The sequence below is a fragment of the Podarcis bocagei genome (assembly GCF_964188305.1).
Source record: "Podarcis bocagei genome assembly, chromosome: 7".
Taxonomy (NCBI): domain Eukaryota; kingdom Metazoa; phylum Chordata; class Lepidosauria; order Squamata; family Lacertidae; genus Podarcis; species Podarcis bocagei.
The window spans coordinates 6,002,094-6,028,215 of NC_138132.1; the positions used below are offsets into that span (position 1 = coordinate 6,002,094).

Genomic DNA, 26,122 nt, shown 5'->3' on the forward strand with positions numbered 1-26,122 from the left:
CATATATAAAAATTTAACATATATACAAATAAACATCCATGTAGAAAAATGTAATAACAAGGATTTTCATTGGAGTTTCTTCCCATTAAATAGTGCCATTAACCATTCTAAGAGATACTCTTGATAAAAACTCAGCCATCCTTGCAGTTACTTCCGGGTTAATGTCAGATATTTTCATTGTGCTGCGCTGTTAGACTACCCAGAAAAGGGGATAGCACGTGTTTGCGTAGCTGGTTGTACAACGGACAGTAGAAAAGAATATGTTCTGTGTCTGGCACATTCAAACAACTTTCGCAATGTCTGTTGTTTCTGGGGATGTTTAAATATCTGCCCTTAACAAAAGCTGAGGGGGAAATGTTTAATTTGCCAAGCTGGGAAGTGATTTTAGTGGTTGATTGTGATAATAAGATGAGCTTACTCTTCTATATTCTGATCTTGTTAAAAAAAATTTTTTTAACCTTTCATCTCAGGAGTGGCCACATGCTGACACACCAAAAAACGAAGCCGTTTATTTGCATAGAACAAGGTTGCAATAAGAGTTACTCAGACCATCGGTCGCTGCGCCGGCATTATGAAATGCACCACGGTTTGAGGTTGTTAAAGGACGAAGAAGCTTGTGAGGCCTCCCCACCCCTCCACGATTCACGTGTCCAGGTGGGATCTAGTGGCATGAGAACTGCAGAGAGGCTGGCTGTTCACCCTGAATCCCAGGCCCCTAATAATTCCCTCCTGCCCCACAGAGACCTGTTGAGGTGTCTTGTAAGTAGCTTAGTCAGCCAGAAGCTCCCGCCTGCTTCTTCAACCTCTGTGGGACAGCCCGAGTCTGATTCTAGGGGATCCCAGCAGCCTTGCTCTTCTGTCTGCGGTCAGATTTCTTGTGTGCCGACAAGCACTGCAGTGCTCACAGAAGCCACCAGTGATAAAGTGACGAAGGAGCTTTACCCTTGTCAAAAGAACGCCACCTCTTCCAGTGTGTACACCATCATAAACCCTGGGAGTTTATCTGTACTTGGACCAGCAGAAAACATTGCAAACTTGCCAGACAGGCAGCCACATTCAGAACCTCAGTTCCCATTAGAAACCACAGCCCTGGAGTATTGGTCGAACAGTGGTGTGCCTCGTTTTCCATTATTTAGAGGCCAGAAAATCCCCGCCACCTCTCACCAGTCAAGTGGCAACTTCCAGTGGGTCAGAAATGTGCCACCAACCTACACCCAAAGCAAAGGAAACGGTGTTTATCTTGCTCAGATGCCACCTGCTGCAGGTCAGGATGCTTCCCAAGGCCTCGTGGGACCCTCCCATGCTTTTGACTCTCTGTCGCAGAACTTTGAGCGACCAGATGTTTTATCGTTCACTCCAGCCCTCTTAAAGTCCCAGGGGGAGATCCCTGGAGAGCCGAATCTCAGTGGCTTTGAAGAGTCTTTCAGGCCAGCAACAAGGCTTCCAGATCCTATGAAGCATGGTGTGCTGCAGAAGGGTGAAGCCACACCGCTATTCAGGCAGCTCTTGATGAAATCCCAGGAATCCTCTGTGAATCAGGATCAGCTTCAAGTCCAGGGTCGCCTGTTCCAAAGGATCACCAAATCTCAGCACATTGTGTCCCACACGCAGCTGTTGGCTCCGTTGCAACTGGCAGCTGCAGAGACTGAGCAGGTGGTAGCGAAACCACTTCAGAGTGCGTTTCCGCAGCAAGCAGGTTTGGTTCATCCAGCTCCTGAGCCAGCTGAAAGCGAAGGGTCCCCCTTGCGCGTAAAAAACGCCTTGTCCCAGTTTCAGAAGGACTTCTCGTTGGGCAGTGAGAAAGAAGGGCAACAGCCAGCTTCTCCTCCGCAGTCCTTTCAGCTACTTGCCGTGCCTTCTGCAAGCACAGGCAGCATCTCTCATCCCAAGCACACCAGGACCTTGAAAAGATGCCTGGAGCTCAAAGACTTCTCTAGCCCTAGCCAGTCTGTAACGTACGAAAACACCCCGGGAAACCACACATACGGGAAGCCAAGGCAGCTGGAGAATGGCTCTCCCGTACTGAGGAAGAAAGAGAAGAGTAAGGCTTGCGTCAAAGAACCAGGCTGCAAAGGGCATTCTCGCAGTGGCAGACCTCGCCGGAAGGAGAAGCTGAAGTTCGACACGGCTCCCATGGCTTCTCCCAGTCAAGTGGCCATGGCTTCCTTTTCTTTGCCTAGCACTTCATTTGATAGCGGGGCCAGAGCGAAACCAAAGCTGACCATTTTCAACAGGATTCAGGCATGTTCAAACCGTAACATGTTCATGTTTTATTTCTTTAAGTGTTTACAGTATTGGTGGGGTTTATGTCAAGGCAGCTGTTAGTGTGCCTATAGCCGTGTTCCCCAAACTAGGGTCTCCAGCTGTTTTTGGAATACAACTCCCATCATCCTTAGCTAGCAGGACAGGGATGATGGGAATTGTAGTCCAAAAAACAGCTGCAGACCCAAGTTTGGGAAATACTGGTCTCTAGCTTCTGGGAACTTGGAGGAAACTTAACAAAATTATTCAGATAGTGTGAGCTGTTAGCCAGTAACTGATTTTATTTATTTTAGCAGAAGCCATTCTTGGATTTAAGCAAGGTCTAATAGGTGGGACGTGGGTGGCGCTGTGGGTAAAACCTCAGCGCCTAGGACTTGCCGATCGTCAGGTCGGCAGTTCGAATCCCCGCGGCGGGGTGCGCTCCCATTGCTCGGTCCCAGCGCCTGCCAACCTAGCAGTTCGAAAACACCCTCGGGTGCAAGTAGATAAATAGGGACCGCTTACTAGCGGGAAGATAAACGGCGTTTCCGTGTGCTGTGCTGGTGCTGGCTTGCCAGAGCAGCTTCGTCACGCTGGCCATGTGACCCGGAAGTGTCTTCGGACAGCGCTGGCCCCCGGCCTCTTAAGCGAGATGGGCGCACAACCCCAGAGTCGGACACGACTGGCCCGTACGGGCAGGGGTACCTTTACCTTTACCTTTAATAGGTGATTATCTTTGGCTTTGCTCACAGAGTGAACCCTGTATAAGTGCCAAGGCACTGGCAAAGAGGCCTTTGATCCCCTTTCTCCTGCAAGAGTGACAAGCAGAAGCAGAGTTGTCCCTGTATATGTCTCATCTGCTCATTCCCACTGGCCTTGAGTTGATGTGTGCATGGGAGTGAGTTGGTGAGTACATAAGTGGAAAATTCTGCCAAAGCTGCTGTTCTTCCTGGCAAGAAGTGGGTTAAACAGCCCTTGTCCTATGGTCAGTTTGGGAGGAAATGGCTGAGGTGCGTAATGAAAATGTGCATGGGGGTGAGGGATGGTTCTAAAATTTGGGAAGAAGTGATGCCTCTGGGCACTGTTGGGTTCTCAGACTGCTAGCTCCCCATGTCTGTGTTACCCCTTTCCTCCCCAGCTCTGATCTCTGAAAATTGCCCACTCTCCCTGCATGACATGTTAGCAAGAGGAAGAAGTTCTCATTGAGCCTGGTGTGATCATCCCCCCTCTCTCACTGTTAATTATAGTGCAGTGGGGCTATTTTCAAAGAGATCCTGGCTCCAAAGAGAGGGGTAAAACCTCCACATCTACTGTGGTTCGGATCAAAATGAGGGGTGGGGGATGCTAACAAATTTTAAAGCCCTGATGCATTTGGCAGTACAGTGGTGCCTCGCAAGACGAAAAGAATCCGTTCTGTGATTCTCTTCATCTAGCGGTTTTTTCGTCTTGCGAAGCAAGCCCATTGACGGATTAGTGGATTAGCGCTATTAGCGGCTTATCGGCTTATCGAATCAGCTGATAAGTGGCTTAGCGGCTTAGAAAAAGGGGGGGAGGGGGAAAAACCCGCAGGAACTCGCAAGACATTTTCGTCTTGCGAAGCAAGCCCATAGGAGATTCATTTTGCGAAGCACCTCCAAAACGGAAAACTCTTTCGTCTAGCGAGTTTTCCGTCTTGCGAGGCATTCGTCTTGCGGGGCACCACTGTAGTGCTTTTTCTGCAACATTTGTTAGGCCCTTAGTAAAGAAGAGGAGAGAAAAAGTAGACAAGAAAGGTTTTATGATTCCAAAAGCCTGAGGGCATCTGAGTAATGTAGAGCTCTCTCTGATCAGGAGATGTTTTATCTTTACAAATATATAAATTTACTTAACTTTTTTTAACACAGGGTGGAAATATCTACAGCTTTACTAATGCAGTGAGGGAAGAACAGTTTCCCTTTGGTTGGTAAGTAGGGCATGGTGATGTTGGAGAAATTTCAAAGGGGTTCCTAGATAGGCAGTATCCCCCCCCAGAAACCCAAAAGAAGAGTATGCAGGCTAAAAGTAAAAAGAGACCTTTATTGAAGTTCTAATGCGCATAGGGACTGCCTCAAAAATAAGGAAACTGCAAAGAACCACATCCAAAGTAATGTTTCTTATACACTTCCAGATTACACACATGATTTCTATTCACTATTAAAAGGATCACAGCAATCTTAGTAGTTGCAACCCATTGTCATCATCCTGAACCAATCAGAAGCTTGTCAGATCGGTCCTCATCAGAGTATCATGTTGGTTACATGTAATTATTTTTCAATGTCTTTCTTTATCAAGACTTTGACTACTTTTCCTATTCATTAAATGTATCCCAAGATCCTCTTTCATCGGTCTACAAAACAATTCAATATTAATCACAATTGCTGTGCCTAGCTGATTCTCTTTTAATGCATTCAGTGGCAGCCATGCATTCTAACAGTTTATTGTTTTCAGTGTTCTGCAACAAAGATTTGCTACATACAGTACCAGAGACCAGAGTTCAAATCCCCACTGAGGGCTTTTCCACATTTCGCTTGTCTCATGCCTAGGAAGAATGGGTGCGATATATTTTCCATTTGGCCCTCGGCTCTTTACTGCTGAATCAGAACAAACATCAATCCGCAGAAAACCCGATTGATGTTTGCTCCTGTTCAGCATTAAAGAGCAGGTTGCTCTGGGGGAAAGCAGTGGTACAAGCGGACGTTTGGACAAGCCCTTAGTCATGAAGCTCATGGGGTGAGTTGCAGTTTCTCAGCCTGACCTACCATCATAGGGTTGTGAGGATAAAATGAGGTGGAGAACTCTGTACGTCACCTTGAGCTTCTTCGAGGAAAGGTGAGAGAAAAACAGAAAAAATAAACTTGACATAGAGGAGTATCCAGAAATGGGTTTGATTTTGGGAAAGCGAATTGTGACACAAGTCTCACTGACTCTGCTCTGCACCCTCGTCCAGTGTTTTTGCCTGGCTTGAACGTGCCTTTTAACTTGGATAATGCTATTTGTTTGCCTCCATGGAGGAAAGGGAGGTGTATGAGAGTGTGTGGAAACTGTATAAAGGTAAAATTTACATTCTGTGCCCTGCACGCTTTCCCCTCTGCACCTGCAGAACTGGCCTTTTGATTGGTTGTTCACGAGGAAACATGGCCCTCAGGGTGAAAAAGCCCCACCCCCCCTTGACCTAGAGGCGAGCTGAAAGTCATTAAATAAGCCTTTGCCAACCTGGTTTCCTCTGGAAGTTTTGGAGGTTGTCCAAAACATATGGAGGGCACCAGGTTGGCAAATTCCACATTAACCAAACACTTCCGCGGAGGGATGTTTCAAAATCGGCTTGTGGTAATGTCCCAAGGCTCTGGTGGTTCAAAGAAAGTAAGTGCAAAATTTGGCTGGGCTGCTGTAAGTCCCTAAGCAGCTCTCTGGATCCCAGCCATTATCTCTGCGGTGGCACTAGAAATTGTTGCTTATGTATGATATCCCAGTGGAGTTTACTTCACTAGTTAGCACAGTTTGCTGCTAAATGAACTGTAGAAACACTTTCTCCAGAAAGACACAAAACAGGTTCTGAAGCAGGAAATGTAAATGTGAATGTAATACAGTTATGGGGGTAAATTACAATCTGGAAATTCAGGCTTCATGATATTACGTTTTTTTTCATCTCTTTTTGCTTCATTTTCTGCCATCAGTAGTAAGACTGGGGGAGCTCCTGGAGACAGGAGTGAGCATGGAAATGGCTTCGTTTGTACAACCTGCAATCAGCTGTTTTATACTGAGAGAGGCCTGAACAGCCATATGTGTTTCTATAGTGAACAATGGCAGTCTCCAGGGAAGGAAAAACAACAGGTAAAAGAGAAATTGAACTCTGGTGAATGCATATTTGTCACTATTAATATTAGTCACTTATAGAACAAGCAAAAGTTTAACACTCTGGATGAATTGTTTGAATTCTCGGCAGTAGCCATTAAGCTCATGAGGTGGCCTTGGGCAATTTCTCATCTTTAAGCCTAACCCATTTTACAAGGGGCCGTTGTAAATGTAATCCTGGCTTACTAGTAGCTGTGCGGGAAGGAATAGCATAGCTGTATGACTAGGAGATGGTTGCACATTGCATCTTCACCCCGCCTCCCAATTTTTAAAGGCTTTTATTTTTTCAAAAATTACAAAACAATAACGGGGGTTTCAAGTTAATAAATAGTGCACCCCTGGCTTTACTGCGGTTAAGGGACATGTAGTGGACCACTTTGCATGTTGAAATGTTGGCTTAATAAGCCAAAATATTCATGACCTTTATGTGTGCTCATGCACACACACACATTTTTTTGTGACTGGGAAATCAAACCACGAAGCTGCAACTATCCCTACTTCCCTAACGAGATGTGAACTGGAAACTATGGAGTAACAGGTTATGTGTTGGTGCACAGAGACTGTTCATATGCTGACTTACCAAGCTTAGATTTAATGGCCATTGGCACCAACTTTAACTGTGATAACGATTAAGGTTTTTGTTTCATTAGGATTAGAAATCATGCTTTAATGTAGGTCTGGGCTGATGAGTGAGAATGTTCCCACAACCACAGAGGTGGTTGTGATATAATAGACGGTCCAGCTGGCAGCATCTAGGTGCATTTGAATTCCTTTCCCACCTCGAAATATGTGCTTTTTGTTCATTAAACCAGCTGTATATATATGCAGTGGTCTTCTGATGTTATTTGGTTTCTGGTTTTCCTTTTTCCATTCGGTAATAAGATAAATCTCAGCTCCATTTGGGGTTTTGTGTGTCTCAACAGATGTCCTGAAGGGATGCAAAGTATCTCTGCATACACATCTGTGCCCCTTGCATCGTCTGCCCATCATAATTTTGCATTTATTTAGAAAATGTGCACCCCACCGTTCCACCTATGGGTGTCCAAGGTGCTTAACAATCTAAATGAAAAGGGCAATCCATAACATTAATAATGATGGGGGTTTTGCTAGTCGTGATAATAATGCTGACTTACCTTACAGGGCAGTTATAAGGATTACCAAAATAATGTATGTGTAATGTTTTGAATGCTGAAAAGCACTACATAAATGCTAGCAACCATTCTTGTTAATACACAGCACAATTTTGTGCATGTTTACTCATGAAAGCGTCCATAGGATTGTATCTTTTAGTGCAATGTCTGCTCAGAGAAGAAGTAAGTCTCCCTGACTTTCATAGGATATCACTACCTAGTAATAGCTAAAGGTTTGCAGCTTTAGAAGCTTAAAAAAAGGAATGCAATATATATTATATATTTCATTAGGTACTCTTGTTTCTATATCGTTTTTCAAAAACCAACCAACCTGGAAGTTGTTAGTGTCTGCTGCGAGGGCTTTCGAAAGGGTAGAAACTGAAATAAAACAAAAACAAAAGCTAGCCGCAGTATTGTCTTCTGTATACTTGTTGCGAGAATGCACATTTCTTTTTATATTTCCTTTCCCTTAAGGCATATGAGGCAGAGCATTTACCAGCTCAGAAACTGTCCCTCAAGGAATCAGGGGATGGAGATACTCCTCCTGAAACCAAAAGGCCTTCGGAAGATGTAGCAGTAGCACCTCTTGTAATCCCTGTTTCGGTACCTGTAACGGCTGCTAACCTTCAGCAAGAGAGCAAAGTGGGTGGTGATTTGCAGTGTTAACTTCAGATCAGTACAGAGAAGACGTGCCAACTGTTTGGGATCTAACTGATAGAGAGTTCCGGTGGGGTTTCATACTTAGCCCAGCAATATGTGCAAAGATCCACCCTATGCAGGGCGACAGGAAAGGGATTTGCACTGCTGGAAACCTAGAAGAAGAAATTTAAAATAATTTTTATTTCTTTCATAGCTAGCCAAAATCATTTTAAATATTTTTCAGCGTTTGCGATGGACGTTTGGACTTCCGTGACTTTTCAGGGCAGGAATGGGGAATCTGTTGCCCTCCAGATGTTATTTGGATTATAGCTCACATCATCCTTGACAGTTGGTGGCTGGGGCTCATGGGAGGCACCAGGTTCCCTGCAGAGCTCCATAGTTTTAGACAGCATCACCGGCATCTTTCTTTGAGCATATCTTAAACTATCTTAATAGCCTTTTCATTCTAATACTTATTTTGTTTATATTCCATATTTCTTCCATGAGGAAACTCAGGACAGCACCAGTAGTGTTTTTAGGCATTTATTCACTTGGCCACGGTATCCATGCATCTTTAGACCATAGCCCTGGAACCATTTATATAGTGCTTTTAGAGTGTTTAAAGCTCTTTACTAACATTACTTTGTTAAAACAACAAAGAGTTACGGCACCATAAAGACAACTCATTTATTAAGGCATATGCTTTCATGGATCATAATCCATTTCATCAGATACACGAAGTGTTTCATATACACATGGCTTGAGGGGAGAATTATAAACAGTGAGGCCACAATGAAATGAAATGCAGAAAAGTACAGTGGTGCCTCGCAAGACGAAAAGAATCCGTTCTGTGATTCTCTTTGTATAACGGTTTTTTCGTCTTGCGAAGCAAGCCCATTGAAGGATTAGCGGATTAGCGCTATTAGCGGCTTTTAGCGGCTTATATGCTGATCGGATCAGCTGATAAGCGGCTTAGCGGCTTAGAAAAAGGGGGGGAAAGGGAAAAAAACCAACAGGAACTCACAAGACATTGTTGTCTTGCGAAGCAAGCCCATAGGAGATTTGTTTTGCGAAGCACCTCCAAAATGGAAAACTCTTTCGTCTAGCGAGTTTTCCGTCTTGCGAGGCATTCGTCTTGTGGGGCACCACTGTACAGAGAATATTACATGATGAACAGTGGCCATTCACAAAAAAAGTTGTTGATAATGCATACATCCTGGCATTAAAAAACGTGTTGCAATAAAAAAGAGATAAAAGTAAAGGGACCCTTGAACATTAGGTCCAGTCGTGACCGGCTCTGGGGTTGCGGCGCTCATCTCGCTTTATTGGCCGAGGGAGCTGGCGTACAGCTTCCGGGTCATGTGGCCAGCAGGACTAAGCCGCTTCTGGCGAACCAGAGCAGCGCACAGAAATGCCGTTTACCTTCCCGCCGGAGCAGTACCTATTTCTCTACTTGCACTTTAACGTGCTTTCGAACTGCTAGGTTGGCAGGAGCAGGGACCGAGCAACGGGAGCTCACCTCGTTGCGGGGATTTGAACCGCCAACCTTCTGATCGGCATGTCCTAGGCTCTGTGGTTTAACCCACAGCGCCACCCGCGTCGTCCCCCCCAAAAGATACTTTGCCCCAGTTTTGAACTCAGGATAATACTCCGTGCATCTGGTGAAGTAGACAGTAGTTCACAAAAGTGTGTGCAATAATACATAGTTAGTCTTTAAGGTGCCACAAGACTTGTTTGTTTCAATTGCGTAACTGGAAAGTACCTTGGTACAAGCCCTTAAAGCCACCTGCAAGGCAGGTCAGTATTATTACCATCCCTGTATTTTCACATTTTGTGAGTTGGGGCTGAGGCTGAAAGAGTGTGGCTTGCCCAAAACAGAGTTGCCAGCAACGTGCTGATTCATAGTTCACTCTCTCTGCACCTGTACCACACCAGGACTCTGAAAATTGAGATCTCTCCTAACACTCCATTCTCAATATTAGTCCTGTAATTGGCAGCAATTACACAATAGGTAGGGGGAAGAAATGGTTGCTGTGGCTGTTCGAGAAAATGTACTTGAAAGTTTGCCTGGCAACAGCTGAGGCTGAAAATGCTGCCATTTGGCCAACATGATTGTGACATCACTGTTCCCTCAGCGATTAGTTATTCATCCCTAGCTGGGTTCTCACGTCTTGAATCCTGGCAGACCCCAGAATCTTGTCAGGCACTCCTCCATTGTCTCCCGAGGCCGGCAGATGCGAACTATCAACTTTGTGTGCCCCTAGAGCATGGTCTACCTCTTCCTCTGCTTCCAGCCCAACTGGAAGGAAAGGAAGAAGGTGGAGAAGTGTGGGGGTGGGAAAGGAAGAGAAAGTCTTACCTAGCTGCGCACAGAAGGGAGGTCATCTCCAGACAACTGCAACCTGTCCCCACATACTTTAGCATTCAAGGATTCCAAGGCAGATTATGCCTCCTATACAAAAGCGGGGGAGAGGTAGAAATTATTATCTACGACCATGGAAGTCCGCCTCATACAGACTCAGGCCATTGGTCCATCTGGCAGGGTTTCAGACCTAGAACATTCCAAGCTCTACCTGGAAATTTGGGACTTTTAATGTATACTCCCAACACAGAAATGGCCCTCCTCCAAAATTCAGGCAGCACCCAAGTCTGTTTCTTGCCTCTTTTGTGCCTAACTGAAGCACCCTAGGATGAACATCGCCCCCCCCCATCTATGTCGGGATTGAGCCAGCAAGTAAAAGGACATTCAGTTCACTTACCACCACCCTCCACCCCACTGTTCAGAAACAACACTCCTGATCCCCTCTCCAGCTGCAACAAGAGACCATTAAGACCCCAAAGAAATCAGACTGCACACATTAAATGGTCTCTCAGATTCTGCAATCCTCCTGTCCAGTTCACCTCCAACCCAAGAAGTCCTGATGAATGGAGGTAGGGGAAGAAGGTGGTTTCTTATTTCCTCTCCCACACAGGTAACTCAAAAGGATGAGCCCATCATCTTCCATCCATATAAAGACTGCAGTTTCCTAGGCCTGACAAGATTTGGGGACTTGCCATTATCACCTGGAATGAGAATGAAAACCCAGCTCACAAGCTAAAGACTCATAATCAGAAACAGGAGGAGCAACAGTGATGTCATAATCCTTATTATCCGCCAACAAGGCTGCATTTTCAGGCTCCAGGATTGCAGTTTTGAGCTGCCTTAAAAATACTTAAAAGTAATGGGAACTAACAGCTTAAAAATACTTAAAAGTAATGGGTACTAACAGTTACAGCAGTGGTTCTTTTCTGTATAGCTATTGACCAAATAACATACATGTGGATATGTGACATTTTGGGGAAATCCCCAATGTGGTGGTGGTGGGGCTACAGATATTTTAAACACTCACTACAAACTACAATTCTCAGGATTCTCTGTGGGACATCATAACAATGTTATAAAAGCTAATATGAGTCTGTAGTGTAGATACTTTACTTGGTAGGATAAGCTCAAGCGGGTGGTCTCAAATTAGTGAGCCATAGGGGAGGAGGCAGCTTATTAGGACAGGGTTCTTGTGGGAAACACCCAGTGCTGCACACTTAAGGATCCAGGGCCATGCAGGGCATGAGGTTTTTTCCCCCCCAAGTCGTAATAACAAATCACATGGGCTGTATATTTCGTCTTAGGTTGAGGAGCAGGAAAGCCAGGATGATAAGGACTTCCAAGAAGGCATGCAAAAGAAGAGGAAGAGGCGATCTCGTCCGAAATCTCTTTTCATCCCACCTCCTCCACCTGTCCTCATTGAGATACAGCCTGGCACTGGAGGATGCTTTCAGAGTAATCTCCGTTCGCCTGTCTTCCTCATGGACCACCTCATCCAAGGCTTAGTCCAGTGTTCCCCTTATACGCCACCTCCGATGCTCTCTCCCATTCGTGAGGGGTCAGGGCTGTATTTCAACACACTCTGTTCTTCCTCTACAAATGCTGCTTCTACCAAGATGTACACCTCTGTTCTAGGTATTTAAAACAACCATCTTTCTATGACTGAATATACAAAGCAGTATTGTACTGAGTGAGGCCGCTCATTCATCTGGCCTAATGCTGTCTAATCTGACTGGCAGCAGCTTCCTGCAATCTTCACTGTGTTTGTTATTAACATCATTATTATTATTATTATTATGATTCTCATTATTACTATTTTGCAATTTTAGATGGAATGGACGGAGCCCTTTTGTTCTCTCTTGTGAAAGATACCACCAAAATCAGCATAGAACCGTAAGTGAGGGAATGATGACAACGGTAAACAAATCCAGTAATATCTTGTACTATGTTCTTTCTCATAGATTTGTAGCTGGGCACATGTAAGAATGTTGTGAGTCATTCCAAGATTCTTACACCCTATGTTTTCTACCCACATCATCGCTGCTGGGCCATTTCAGATCTCATTCGCTTTAATTTAAGAACAAACACTCCCTGCATCCCAGACTGCTTTTTGTGCAGCTGTTAGGTGATTACCATCTGCTTTCATTACTTGTGCTTTGTTTACATTTTGACACTGAAAAGCAATTACTCCCTTACAGGATGGAGGAGGGTATTCTTGTGTCATTAAAGTAATCAGCACTCTGGTTATCTCTTGGCCTGTTCCAAACAAGCAATTAATACCCTCTGGGAGGAAAACCACAAAAACTTCCAGCAGATAACGTCCAGAATTAAGTCACCACAGCCTGCAAAACACATGGCTATTAAGAGGAGTGTTAAATTTGCCAAAAAAAAAGGAATCTATAAACGGCTGCAGTTCCAGGAGAACCCAAGTACAGGGATCCCTCACAGAAGCCATTCCAAATCTTAAAAACCTTAAGATGTGGACTGACCTTTGAAGCAGAGTAATGAAATACTAGGCCGGGTTTTGCAGTACAGGCACTAAGTCACGAGAACATCCTTCAGATCCATTTTAAATTTAGGAAGACTTCCTCTTTGTTTAAAAGTGAATCGGGCCCTTAAAATAGTGTTGCTGTCGGGTTTCTGTAGTAGTTCAGTGCTACTTCATCTGTATGACAAAACAAATATTTCATCCGCTGAAGTCTCCTAAGGTTCACATGAACTAAATCCTTTAGTTATAATTAAATAGACAGGATGGGAAGAACACTGCCAACGTCTTCGACAAAATTAGAATCAGAACAGATTGAAACCAGGATATTCACTGTTTTCTTTAAACTTTACCTCTCCTCTCTGTTCAGGACCAAACTAGACAATATGTTAAATTTGTGTCGTGTATAAAGTGTCTTGTTTTTACTTTTAAAAGAGCCCTGTGGAGGAGGCTATTGGGCTCCGTGGAAGTATCTGGTGGTGGGATAACAACTTGGTGGAAGTGGGGGTACAGATTTTTACCAGGATCATGACACAGAGGAAAGGGTTTAACCCTACCTGTATGCTATGATCCCAATTCTGATCAGGGCCTATCTGTTGTTGTTTTTTGTAAAGTAAACATGCATGTACTTAATGACTCATCTAGCTTGGCCCTTGGTGAAATCCAGTACGATAGTTGTTCATTTTCTGTTAGTATTTTTAGGCTTAACCTGTAGGAGATTAAGCATTTTAATCATTTTGCATTACTGTTTGGATGTATATCATGATTTTGCCGGATAATGGCAGATGTAGGCCAAAGTGCAGATACCCTTTTGCTGGCTTTGTTCTGTATAAGGCCAGACTTGTAAACAACCCTTCTCTCTTTCCAGCTATGTGTTCATTTGATGTCCCGCACAGGTGTGTTCTGTAAACTTTTAAAAAGACCACTCCTTTATTTGAAATGCTTTAGAAAGGGGACCCACCAGCGGTTTTAGCCATTGAGACATACAATTTATTGCAGGTCCAAGGCCAAAGAGGTAATTCTGTTAAGATTGGCTAGGGCTCCCCTTGGGGCTGTTGCTTTGCAATAAACTGACAGAGGTGAGAGGTGTGGTTTAAGTATAGAACTGAAGTAGAATAACTTTTGAACATGGAGCATCTTCTGACTAAAGTCGGTTGGAATGACCTTTCAGCCATGCAGCAAAAAAAAGCAAAACCCACCCCCCCCGCCCCCCAAGTAATCCAAATGGTTCATGTTTTGCTAGTGCCCTAAGACCAAGGTTCAGTTTTATGAACCTAGAGAAGCTTCTCAAACAAAGGTCTTGAGCAAATAAAAATACTTTAAACAACTGCTTGTAACTTCTCAGGGTGGAAAGGCTGTAGGTTTTTGTTCCAACAGTGTCTCTGCTGGAAGGTAAACTTTAATGTGCTTGCCTCTTCATGCATGTAAAGATTGAGATTAACAAAGCCCTAATCATTAATTCTGTTTTTTAAAAATGGGTTTTGGCCTTTTCATCATTAGTTCTTCCGTTTACCTTTGTCTTAACTTTCAGTCCTTTAGCAGGTTTACTTGATGTTTGGATGCATGTAGTCTTTTATTTATTACAGCAATCCCTCTTGCTGTTCTGGCTTCTGCGATAGCTGCGCAGCCTGCATTCACTCCATAAGACGCACACACATTTCCCTTTACTTTTTAGAAGGGAAAAAGCGAGTCTTATAGAGCAAAAAATACGGTATATGTTATTCAGCATTTTTCGTAAAAATAATGTCTCAAAGCACCTACACCAGGTGGAGCGTTTCTGCTGCACCCTGGCCCCCACAACACTTGACTCTCATTACACCCAAGGGTTGTTTTACTACAGCACAGCAAGGTTTACTGGTTCGTGCTTGTTTTTGTTGCCACATTCACCGTGCAAAATGCTGTATAGAATACGGTCATGAGACAGGATTCCTCCCAGAGAACCTAGGGTGGGATTGAATGAGGTTAATTGGTAAGCTGATAGCACAGAAGAGGTAAGGCTTATGTAGCAAGAGTGGCTTTGTCAGAAATAGCAGCAGGTTTTTGGATTAAAGGTGGAGGAGGTGAATGGGGTGGTAGAGGGAACAGGGAGGCCATTTCTGGCGCAAGAAGCAACGTGGAGGAAGGGGGAGTAAAGGAAAGCTCAGCAGTAGCTGAGCCTGAATCCCAAGTAGCTTGCCATGCTGGAGTACTGTTAACAAGATTGGGTTAACGTGCCTGTGGGTTAAATGTACCCAGTAACAAGATAAATCTGTAACAGGATTAGCCTCTGATTAGTCAAAGTGAGTTTTGTGTAGGTCTTGCTGGAGCAAGTATGGAAAATGGCAGGTTCCCTCTGCCTGGCATCAGATGCAGCTGTCTCAACGAATGCTCGTGTAGATAATAGGGCACCCTCCCTTTTAACATACTACATTTTTGAAAAGCAGGGGGGGACCCTTAGATAGTGCTCTGCCTCATCATTTGTGGTTCTTGTTATTTCCTCCCTTACACTTTTCACTTCTGCAAATTCATCTCCTTTGTTCCCTTCCAATCCTTGTGCCGGCTTTTCCTAGATTCCTACTGCCACCCTTCCCTTCTTTCCCCTCCATTCAACCAACTCCTCCCTACGTTACTGTTTATGTGCCCAAACTTCATTTATTTTATGTGTCCAGGTAAAATTCCACTATCCCTCTGACTCTTTTAATCACCCACACTTCACCTTTGCCTTGTCCTCCTAGGCTCTAAACTGTAAGACATTTGTCCCTTCTGTCCATCACTTGTAAAGTGTTGAATAACAGTAATAAAATTGTCCCAACAGACTTGGGGTAAGTGCAGAAGTGCTTCTGTTTCTGTTCCCGAGAGATTGTGAACAGTGGTGCCCCGCAAGATGGAAAACTCGCTAGACGAAAGAGTTTTCTGTTTTGGAGGTGCTTCGCAAAACGAATTTCCTGTGGGCTTGCTTCACAAGACGACAATGTCTTGCGAGTTCCTGCTGGTTTTTTTTCCTTTCCCCCCCTTTTTCTAAGCCGCTAAGCCGCTTATCAGCTGATCCGATCAGCAGATAAGCCGCTAAAAGCCGCTAATAGCGCTAATCCGCTAATCCTTCAATGGGCTTGCTTTGCAAGACCAAAAAACCGCTAGATGAAGAGAATCACAGAACGGATTCTTTTCGTCTTGTGAGGCACCACTGTACTTTTAAGCCTCATGGACCATCTATTCGTGTGGAAATAGCAACTTGGAAGCTTCCTCTTTTTATCTTCCATTTTTGGCCTAATTTTAATTTTACCATCTCTTGCTTGTTTATTGTTTCTCTTCCCTCATAAGCCTTCACATTCTCTCTCTCCCCCCCCCCTTTTTTTCTTTCTTTACCTCATCCGTCATTTCAGGCACATCAACATTGGAAGTCGTTTCCAGGCAGAGATACCTGATCTTCAAGACAGATCCTCCCTTGAAAATTGTGAGCATCCAGCCTCACTAGTGTGGAAGCCGTGGGGAGATATCACAACCAACAAAGAAACACAGAAAAGAGGTGTGCAGAAATGGGGGGGGGGGAGAGAGTTTTCCTACCTGAGGCTAACCCTCCCCAATTATACTTCATTTTTCTTTTCTTCGGTTCTGTTGCATTTTAATTACAGTGGTGCCCCGCAAGACGAATGCCTCGCAAGACAGAAAACTCGCTAGACAAAAGAGTTTTCCGTTTTGGAGGTGCTTCGCAAAACGAATTTCGTATGGGCTTGCTTTGCAAGACGACAATGTCTTGCGAGTTCCTGCTGGTTTTTTCCCCTTCCCCCCCTTTTTCTAAGCCGCTTATCAGCTGATCCGATCAGCAGATAAGCCGCTAATAGCGCTAATCCGCTAATCCATCAATGGGCTTGCTTTGCAAGACGAAAAAACCGCTAGACGAAGAGAATCACAGAACGGATTCTTTTCGTCTTGCGAGGCACCACTGTACTCTTGTGCAGCCATTTGTTCATGCTTTAAAAAAAATCTCACTTGCAGTAACGGATCTGTTAAAATTGGCCTGCTCCAGTGCGATGCCAGGGGGAGGAACCAACCTAGAACTAGCTGTGCATTGCCTGCATGAAGCCCAAGGAAACATTCTGGTAAGATGCAATAAATTCACACTGGGCAAAACACACCGGGTCTTAAGAACATAAGCATAAATTACCCTGCTGGTTCAGGCCAGTGGCTCATCTAGTCCAGCATCCTGTTCTCACATATGGAAAGCTAATAATAATAATAATAATAATAATAATAATAATAATAATAATAATTTATTATTTATACCCCACCCATCTGGCTGGGTTTCCCCAGCCACTCTGGGCGGCTTCCAACAGAACACAAAAATACAAAAACCTATTAAACATTAAAAGCTTCCCTAAACAGGGCTGCCTTCAGATGTCTTCTAAATGTCAGGTAGTTATTTTTCTCTTTGACATCTGGTGGGAGGGAGTTCCACAGGGCAGGTGCCACCACCGAGAAGGCCCTCTGCCTGATTCCCTGTAACTTGGCTTCTCGCAGTGAGGGAACCCGCCAGAAAGGCCCTCAGAGCTGGACCTCAGTGTCTGGGCAGAACGATGGGGGTGGGGACCTGAGCACATCTGCCCACATCTGATTCCCAGCAGCCAACTTTCAGTTCATTCATAAAATCATTACTGTACCATACTACCTCCAGCAGCGGAGGTAGAACACGGCCATTGATAGCCTTATCCTCCATGACTTGGTCTAATCTTTTAAAGCAATCTAAGCATGTGGCCGCCGCTACATCTTGTGAGAGCTGCTTTGTCAGACTGTTGAGAATCTCAGGTTCCTTGTTTTGAAGGCTTTCGCAATTTCGGGGTTGTAGGCTTTAGCCAAATGTTCGGTTTAATTTATATTGGGAGTGCCCCTAGCTGAATGGCACGATGCATGTTTTGTGTGCGGAAGAAGAAGAAGAAGAGTTTGGATTTGATATCCCGCCTTTCACTCCCCTTCAGGAGTCTCAAAGCGGCTAACATTCTCCTTTCCCTTCCTCCCCCACAACAAACACTCTGTGAGGTGAGTGGGGCTGAGAGACTTCAAAGAAGTGTGACTGGCCCAAGGTCACCCAGCAGCTGCCTGTGGAGGAGCGGAGACGCGAACCCGGTTTCCCAGATTACGTGACTACTGCTCTTAACCACTACACCACACTGGCTCCTAGGAAGCCAGTGGAAGGTTCCACGCTCAATGCCTAGTGTCTCCAGTTAAAAGTTTGAAGGAGCTGGTGTCGTGAAAGACCTCAGAGAGCCAGTGCTAGTCAACATAGGCAAGACTCTAACCTGGGTGGATAAACAAATAGCTGGACCTGGTAAAAGCAGCTTCTGATGTTAAGGAATATTGACAGAATCTATTAAATCTGGGGTTTTTTGGGTGCGGGGAGAGCAGTGGCTCAGTTACATGCAAATACACTTCAGTGGAGCAATCTGTTAATGGACTAAAGTACAGTGGTACCTCGGGTTAAGTACTTAATTCATTCCGGAGGTCCGTACTTAACCTGAAACTGTTCTTAACCTGAAGCACCACTTTAGCTAATGGGGTCTCCTGCTGCCGCCACGCCACTGGAGCACAATTTCTGTTCTCATCCTGAAGCAAAGTTCTTAACCCAAAGTACTATTTCTGGTTTAGCGGAGTCTTTAACCTGAAGCATACAGGGACGCGGACTTATAAAAAATGTTGGGGGGGGGCCCGGGAAAGCTCATGAATAATAAATAAGCTCATGAATATGCAAATAAAGTGGCACCGCCTCCTCGTGAGCGAATAGGGGAGAGCGTGCTGCGCCTATTAATCAGCTCCGAAGGAAATTGGGTGGAGCTTTTGCTCGGGAGGGAGGGCAGGAGGCATGCAGCCCAACCCTGTGCATTTTGGGCTGGGGGAGGGGCGGCGATGGCGCTCTGCTGGAGGGGCGCCGGAGATTATTGGGGGGGCAGAGCCCCCCCAAATGAATTTTTGAGGGGGCTCGGGCCCCCTCAAGCCCCATGGAGTCGGCGCCTATGGAAGCATATGTAACCTGAGGTACCACTGTATAGTCCTTTTTGACAGGCCTAGTTTGCTTTGCCTCCGTGAAACTGTATGTTGGTTTAATATTGGTGATGAGCCAGTGCGCAGCCATTTGATGCCATGCGCAGCATACTACTGGCCAACACACATCCGCTGTATATTGATGCACAAACTGCAGAATCCATACTGCAGACTCATTGACATTGGGGGGGTGTGGTGGAGAAAATGAGCACAGGATGGCTTGCCCCCTCCGTATTGTGCAGCCTTGTAGCAGTGGAAACAGATGCACTCAGGCAACACTAAAAAATAATATTTTCCAAGTGTTTGTGCAGAAACAGCTCTGCCTTGGGCAGCTGCCAGATGTCAACTGATAGGGAGACTGGACTCACTAATTGCAGTTAATAGGAGTCGGTCTCTTTCTCTCCCTCATGGACAAGTTCCCTTACTTGTTTCTACTTGGAGGGAGTTCTGACAGCTTTCTCTAAAACAATTACAGGACGCGCTGGAGATGCTGTTACTCCAAGGACCACAGAAGCCTCCCTTTCATCCTCTTGCTAACTATCATTACTCAGGTAAAAGCAAATTGCCTACGTTAGGATATAACCATTGCTTCCATGAAACCCATAAGTATTTAGCAAGTTGCCATAGCGGCTGCGTTCACGCTGCACTGTTTGTGGCTTACCATGCACGAGTTGATTGCACCCACTTTGCATTCTCCAGTAGCGCTGGGGGGAAACAAACCTGGCTTAGCATTGCCTCAGAATTCTGCACAGAGGATTTTAAAACGCTTGGATTGCATTTAATGCAATTCTGAACCTCGTAGTTCTCAAGCAGAGTACTGCTCCAATTGTCCTTTGGGAAAGAAGAATGTAAGCGTCCAATGAAATGCAAATGCACGTTCATTGCCCCCAAAATGGTGCAGAACATCATTCAAGTGCTGTTGGCTGACCTCTCCTCACAGTGACTCCTAGCATGTGGGGCCACATAGTGGCATGCAGTGGGAGAAGCATTCTAGCATGTGGAAGACAATAATGCTCACTTCTGTGTGCATTCTGCCTCCCAGTGTTGGAGCACTGTTCTCTCTGAGCAGTTCACATTGTGTCAGTGCATTATTAAAATAGCTTTTGTGTGGTGGTGATGGGCCCCATATTGAAACTTCGTAGAAAACAAAGATGTTAATTAAGGACACTAAAGGTTCTGTACTGCCAACATTTCTAGTAATTTTTTTTTAAATGGAGGAAAATTGAAGGCTGTGACCTTAACATTAACTGTAAGCATGCAGCAAAATTAAGTATAGCCAAATACAACCGCTCCAAAGCTTTATGATTTCATAGTTTAGGTTCGAAAAATAGTGGAAATGTTGAAGCTAACATCAGAATTAGAGAATTGAGCCTTATTTGTCCATTGCTGGATGAGAAATATTGTTAACATGCTCTCACCCTTGGTTTTTAATATTATGAAAATAATGTGAGCTATATTAATCTCTGCAATGAATTTTAAATGCTAATTATAAACAAAGCAGAGGTCCTGAAGACTTTCCCAAACACATTGATAAACTCATTATCATGCAAGTTTCCCACTGCAGAGAGAGTAGGCAGAAGAGGGGCAATAAAGATTTTAATTTTGTGAGAGCAATGGACCATTAAGCAGACTGCCTGTCTCCTGTTTCTTGTTGCACCTCCAGGTTCACATCTGTGGACTCCTGCAGAGAAGCAGTTGTTCAAGAAGGCTTTTTGCTTGCACAAAAAGGATTTTTACCTCATTCAGAAGAAGGTAGGACCTTCAGTTGGCAGTGGAGCCATCTTTCGGGCTGCTTCATCTCACAAAACAAAGTGTCTCCCCCTCCAGTTTTTAATCTGAAGGTTATCCAATAGTGTTTGGGCTATTTTAGAATCTTTTGTTGTCATTTAAAGCCCCTGATTATGTGGTCCTGTGTATTATAGCATCTTGGGATTATTTTGCGCAAAGAACTTCCCTGCTCACAAATTGCCTGAGGCTGAATCTAATCCCAGATCCGCAGGAACAGAATGAAGAGAAAACGAAAACAACATATATTCTGTATATTTAATATTGTATCAGTTGCTCCTTTGTTCACTTTGAATTTCTCTCCCTTTTCCCCCTTCCCCCCATCCTTTTCAATAGATACAAACTAAGACTGTTTCCCAGTGTGTTGAATACTACTATAGCTGGAAAAAAATACTAAAATTTGACACCAGTCGAGCACAGTTAGTAGAAAAGAGGCCCAAGAGAGAGCAGGATGAGGTAGAAATGGATGAAGAAAAGGTATATAAGAGATTGATGGGGATCTGGCAGAGGTTTGACTGACTGATTTAAAGCTGTGCCCTTTACCTTTCCCTCCCTGCTTTAGGAAAGGTAACATTCACCGCAGCAAACTCTCCTGGGGACAACGGCTTTTCCTTACCAGCTTCCTCACGCATCTGTTGAAATAGATGCTTGTCTACGAAAGCTCATGCAGCAATAAATGTATTGGTATTTAAGGTGTCCTGGGACTCTGTTGTTTTTACTACGAAAGACTAACGTGTCTGGCTCTTTTTTAGGGCATGGAGGAGAAGCTCACGTTTCCATAGCTGTAGATGCCCTCCGTATCATTCATGTGCCCTTTTCTTTTTTTAAATGGTGGGGGTGGGGTTCTGATGGGGGCAGTGACATATATCGGGCAGGTGAACCTATCACAGCTCAGCACAGAATCGCTGCACCCTTTGCAATGGCTGCCATTTGCTCATCTTGTGTCTCTTTTAAAATCAGTCTTTTGATCAGCACCATCACACTCTTTTTGCTATAATTAAAAAAAAGAAGTGAAATACCTCTTAAATGAAATAGCATTTTAGCATTATAACGCTATGTTTAAAACAGTGCTGAAAAACCAAAATCTCTTTTCTGGTCACAGGAGTGACCAGAAAGGTGTTTTGTTTTGAATCGCTGTTTTATTAGCAGCTTTGCATTACAGCACAAATAACCTTTTTTTAAAGAAAACACTTTAACAAAATGGAAAACTGAAACTTTTCCACCTAACTTTAACTACCTTGTTAACATGGCAATGACAAGAAAGGGTTCTTTTTCTTTCTTAAAATAAAATGCATCATTGTGCATTCGTTCAAACATTTATACCTTGCTCTTCAGATGGAAAAGCTCCCAGAGCGGTTTACAAATCAATAAAATTAACACCATCTCTGCCAGATTAGGCCAGATTTTAGCTAAACACTTTGGAGTTGAGCAGCAGCAGTAAACCATCTTGCAATAATTTTTCATTTATACTTATTGATGGAGATACAGATAAGTTAGGATGCCTGTAATCTCTACTTGAAGGATCATTTTGACATTTCATTTTAAATTCATTACCTTTGCTACCTTCTTAAGAGACCAATATCTGATATTTTTGACACTGATTTTGAAATATTACTTCCTTGACGTTAAGTTTTTCAAATACTGTGAAGTCCATATTGATAGTTTCCTTCTCTGTGATGTTTAAATCAGGTTACTTCTAACTTTGAAATACCAGTACCCTATAGGGGAGTTAGAATTCATTCCCCCCCCCCTTCATTTCAGTTTCTTATTTTTGTGTCCTGCCCTGGGATCCCTTTGTGAAGAAATGCAAGTTAAAAATACCTGAAAATAAGCAATGCTCTTTCATTTATGTGGTATTTCACTAATATATATATATATATCAAAATATTGCTGGAAAAGACTAATTAAAATGGCACCTATTGTAAAGGTTATTTAACGGTGAAGGTGCACTGAGCTTCAAGCGACTGCTGGTTTAAATTGCACCTCATTCCCTGCCCATTGCATTTATGTCCTGCCCCCTGTTGTGAACAGAACAAAATGGGATGTACATACAGAAGAAGGCGTAGTATCCCCAATATTGTGGGAGGTGCACTGCAATTCTACTTGTGGCTTTTTTCGGAAAAGCAGCAATTGGATATCGCTAGGAGCCACCCACCTAGAGGCCGCTCTAGGCTGGCCCATCCATTCCGGAAGGAGTGTAAGAACTGCTGTGTTGGTTTAAACTGGACTCTGCAGCCTCTTTGTAGATGCAGCTTGTGCATTTTCTCAGAAGGGCTGAGGATTTGATTTTATCCTGAAAACAGCAGCTGAGGTTCTCAGGAATCCAATTCCTGTGCCAGTTCCACATTCCATATAGAATTGGGTATAGGTGCAATTATGAAAGGTGCCTACTTCAAGCCCTGGTGAGAATTCATTGTACCACTGGATATGTAAAAAATGATTCTTCACAACTTTCGATAAAGAAACCAAGCACATTTGAATCCTCGCCCCAAAATAAACTGGATGAAGGGGCAAAGCAGACATGATAGTCAATCACATGAATGCCACTTATATAATTCATTTTCTTTAGTAAATATCAGCAGTGTTGAGGGATTTTGCCCTTGGCTGTGGTCTGTGTCTGAACTGGAGGAGCTGGAACTGATGAGGTCCTTAACCAGGGCAAAGAGTTAAAGATCTCCATCCCCATGCTGCTGCTATTTGTTTCAATAAAAACAAGCACTTGGCAGCCATTATGTGATTAACTTCATCCCCCTCCCTTTAACCCTTCGTCTAGCTTGCTATGGGAGCGAATGGAGTTCTGGTCCACATCTTGCCTCTGAATGTTCTGCATCTCCTGAATACTACATTCCTTTCAGTGTGGTTCAGATCTGATACCATCTCAAAATGCTAAAGTGCCACCAAGCGTCGCCAGCCACATTGGAAAGATAATGAATTTATCTTCAGATTCCTTATTGGGCTTTGCCAGAGACTTAATAATAGTGTGAGAAGGAAAATTACTTCTGTGTAAAACACCAATGTTTCATGACTTGCAGATAGCGTGCAGCCCAAAGAAACGGCACTGCCACCTGCCTAAACAGGAGAATAAGCTAAAACCAAGGAATTACAAAAAATCAGCACAGAGCACTTTCAGTCCAGCCAGCAGCCAGAAAGAAACTTTAGATAGGCCCAGAAGCACAGGCAGTCAGGGTGTGTTCCCGTGTAAAGAATGTACAAGGTAACAATTCAACGTTTTGGTTTCTTGTGCCATTTTTTAAAAATAAGTCCACTTGGTGCTTAGCCATAAATTTGTCCCCAGCCCCCTTCCCTTTTTATAGTTGGCTTACTATGGCACTTTGGGCAGGGTTCATGCCGATCGCCACCCTTTGTGCCCATCGCTAAGCGAGAAAGAAAACCCCACCCTTTGTCAGGGGGGAGATCATATTCTTCCTGTTGCACCGAAACTGGGATTATGCGTGCGTCACTCTCGCATTGCTGTAGCATCTCACCTGAGTACTGAAAAACCCTGGCCTTTATCTCCCGTTTACATCTAGAGTGTTTGACAAGATAAAAAGCCGGAATGCTCACATGAAGCGCCATCGGCTGCAGGACCAGATGGAACCGATGATAAAGATTAAGTGGCCCATGAAGCATCTGAAAAATGTGCCAGAGAAGCAAGAAAGGAACTCGGATGTTGATTTCCTCCAGTGGTAACTGGGAAGGCGCAGTTTCAGGGTGAGATTGCTGGTCAACTAGAAAGTGCCAGTGAAACCAGCCAGGATTTCAGTTTTTGGTGTGTGTTTTTAACCCTATAGCACCTGTTCATTCACTTGAGCGGGTTGACATTAGGTTCGTGCACTGTACACAATAGCCTCTATATGCTACTGGGAGCATAGAAACTGATTTTTTAAAGAAAATAAAATACTTGTAAATAGCTTCTAGCTTGAACTCAGATGAACTAGAAGTAGCAAATAAGTGCTCCGTTGTACTTTCAAATGGGCATCCGTCTGTGGCTATTGTGGGGCAGAATTTGATGGTATGGATGGCACAGGGCTGCTATCCACAAACAGCCCACCTGCTTTTCTGACCTTCCATAATGTCTAGTAGCAAAATTCAGCATGTGATTGGACATCACACTGTGTCTCAACGCCCGTGGAGGCAGCCAGTGACAAGAGAGGGAGCAGGGAAATCCTGAGTGTTGGTATCACATCACGTGATGCGTTTCACAAGGTGGGGCAGAGGACGAGGAGAATGTGTGGGGGAAGCCTTGTTGTGGCAATGGTAATCCTTGTGTAGGATGGGCTCGTAGGATACCACCCGTGATTGCATTTTTGGGAGCAGCCCTGTGCCAGCCATGACATCTAGTGAAAGGCAGGGTGTGCTAGGTGTTGACTTAAGCCCCATTAAAACTTCAGCTGGGGTCGGGTTTGACGAAAATAAAAAGCAGGATTTTGGCATTCAGTTGGCTCATGCTTAAATTTACCATAGAAAAGGAGGTGTGTGAGTTAATTGAGTCTGCATTAAATTCCAATTAGCCACAGTTGTAAGGATCCTATACAGCTGCCAATAACTGTAAAATAGCTTTCGCTCAATTACAGGGATGCTTGTTCGTGCTTTTGTTCAATTACAGAATGAAAGGCCTCGTGGTTCTGCTGAAATGTTATGAGTAACCCCCGTTCTCCCGCTCCCTCTCTTCCAGGGTTCTGTTATTTTTTTGGTGGACGGACGGAGTAGGCCAATCAATGAGAAATCACCATTGTATTTAGTATCTTTTTTGTGATTGATGTTCACACAACTGCTTTTTGATTCACGCTGTAGTACCACATTGATCTGCGTTATTGTTATTTTGTATGCACTCACAGTGTTGCTTAATTAAATTGGGTTCCACAACTGAAGTTGTAATGTCGTCCTGAATTCTTACACCAGAGGATAAACATCCAGACATGTGTGGAGAGAAGGGGGCAACAGCCATCACAGTCGCTGGTGGGACTCAAACTACAGGCCTTCTAGGAGCTGTGCTGGACTGTGGTATACTGAACCACTCCAGTTCTTTGGAAACCATAGACTTGCTTGGGCCCAAGTAATTGGAATAGCACTTTCCCTTATTCAACTGCGGGAAAACTGATTGCGTTAGGGTTTCTGTGTGTATTTCCCTTTTGTCAGTAAGTAGCAGTGTATCCATTTCGATCGGATACTCCCTACTGATGTGGATAGATTCCTCCAAGTTGGTAGGCCCACCACCTGCCTCCTTGATCCGTGCCCGTCTTGGCTGATTAGGGAGTGTCCAGATGTTGCGCGGACCCCCCTGGTTGAAATTATCAATTTGTCCCTTGACACGGGGACATTCCCAGGGGAACTGAAGGAAGCAGTGGTGCGTCCACTCCTAAAGAAAACTTCATTAGATCCCTTAGACCTATCCAATTACCGCCCAGTTTCAAATCTTCCATACCTGGGTAAGGTAATTGAGAGAGCGGTTGCTGAACAGCTTGGTAGGTTTCTGGAGGAAACATCGGCATTAGATCCATTTCAGTCCGGTTTCCGTCCTGGTTTTGGGACGGAGACGGCTCTGGTTGCCCTAACAGATGATATCCGTAGACAACTGGATCGAGGCGGGTCAGGACT

General features: G+C 44.3%; 1 protein-coding gene across 7 annotated transcripts in view; it reads left to right on the forward strand.

The window, feature by feature from the left end:
* The window catches only part of ZNF541 (zinc finger protein 541), a 37,084-nt gene extending 11,689 nt beyond the window's left edge, over positions 1 to 25,395 (forward strand). For 3 of the 7 annotated variants that reach the window (XM_081200154.1, XM_081200156.1, XM_081200153.1), the window contains 14 exons: positions 471 to 2,241; positions 4,125 to 4,183; positions 5,934 to 6,090; positions 7,716 to 7,883; positions 11,547 to 11,877; positions 12,072 to 12,135; positions 16,090 to 16,232; positions 16,703 to 16,806; positions 19,215 to 19,290; positions 20,403 to 20,491; positions 20,861 to 21,001; positions 23,557 to 23,738; positions 24,055 to 24,235; positions 25,200 to 25,395. In XM_081200154.1, the coding sequence (XP_081056280.1) occupies positions 471 to 2,241; positions 4,125 to 4,183; positions 5,934 to 6,090; positions 7,716 to 7,883; positions 11,547 to 11,877; positions 12,072 to 12,135; positions 16,090 to 16,232; positions 16,703 to 16,806; positions 19,215 to 19,290; positions 20,403 to 20,491; positions 20,861 to 21,001; positions 23,557 to 23,738; positions 24,055 to 24,214 (3,445 nt within the window). In that variant the 3' untranslated portion in view covers positions 24,215 to 24,235; positions 25,200 to 25,395. Of the gene's footprint in view, positions 1 to 470; positions 2,242 to 4,124; positions 4,184 to 5,933; positions 6,091 to 7,715; positions 7,884 to 11,546; positions 11,878 to 12,071; positions 12,136 to 16,089; positions 16,233 to 16,702; positions 16,807 to 19,214; positions 19,291 to 20,402; positions 20,492 to 20,860; positions 21,002 to 21,086; positions 21,221 to 23,556; positions 23,739 to 24,054; positions 24,236 to 25,130 lie in introns of those variants that run through there. The other 4 variants (XM_081200157.1, XM_081200155.1, XM_081200158.1 and 1 more) reach the window with 4 other exon arrangements.
* The last annotated feature ends 727 nt before the right edge of the window (positions 25,396 to 26,122 follow it).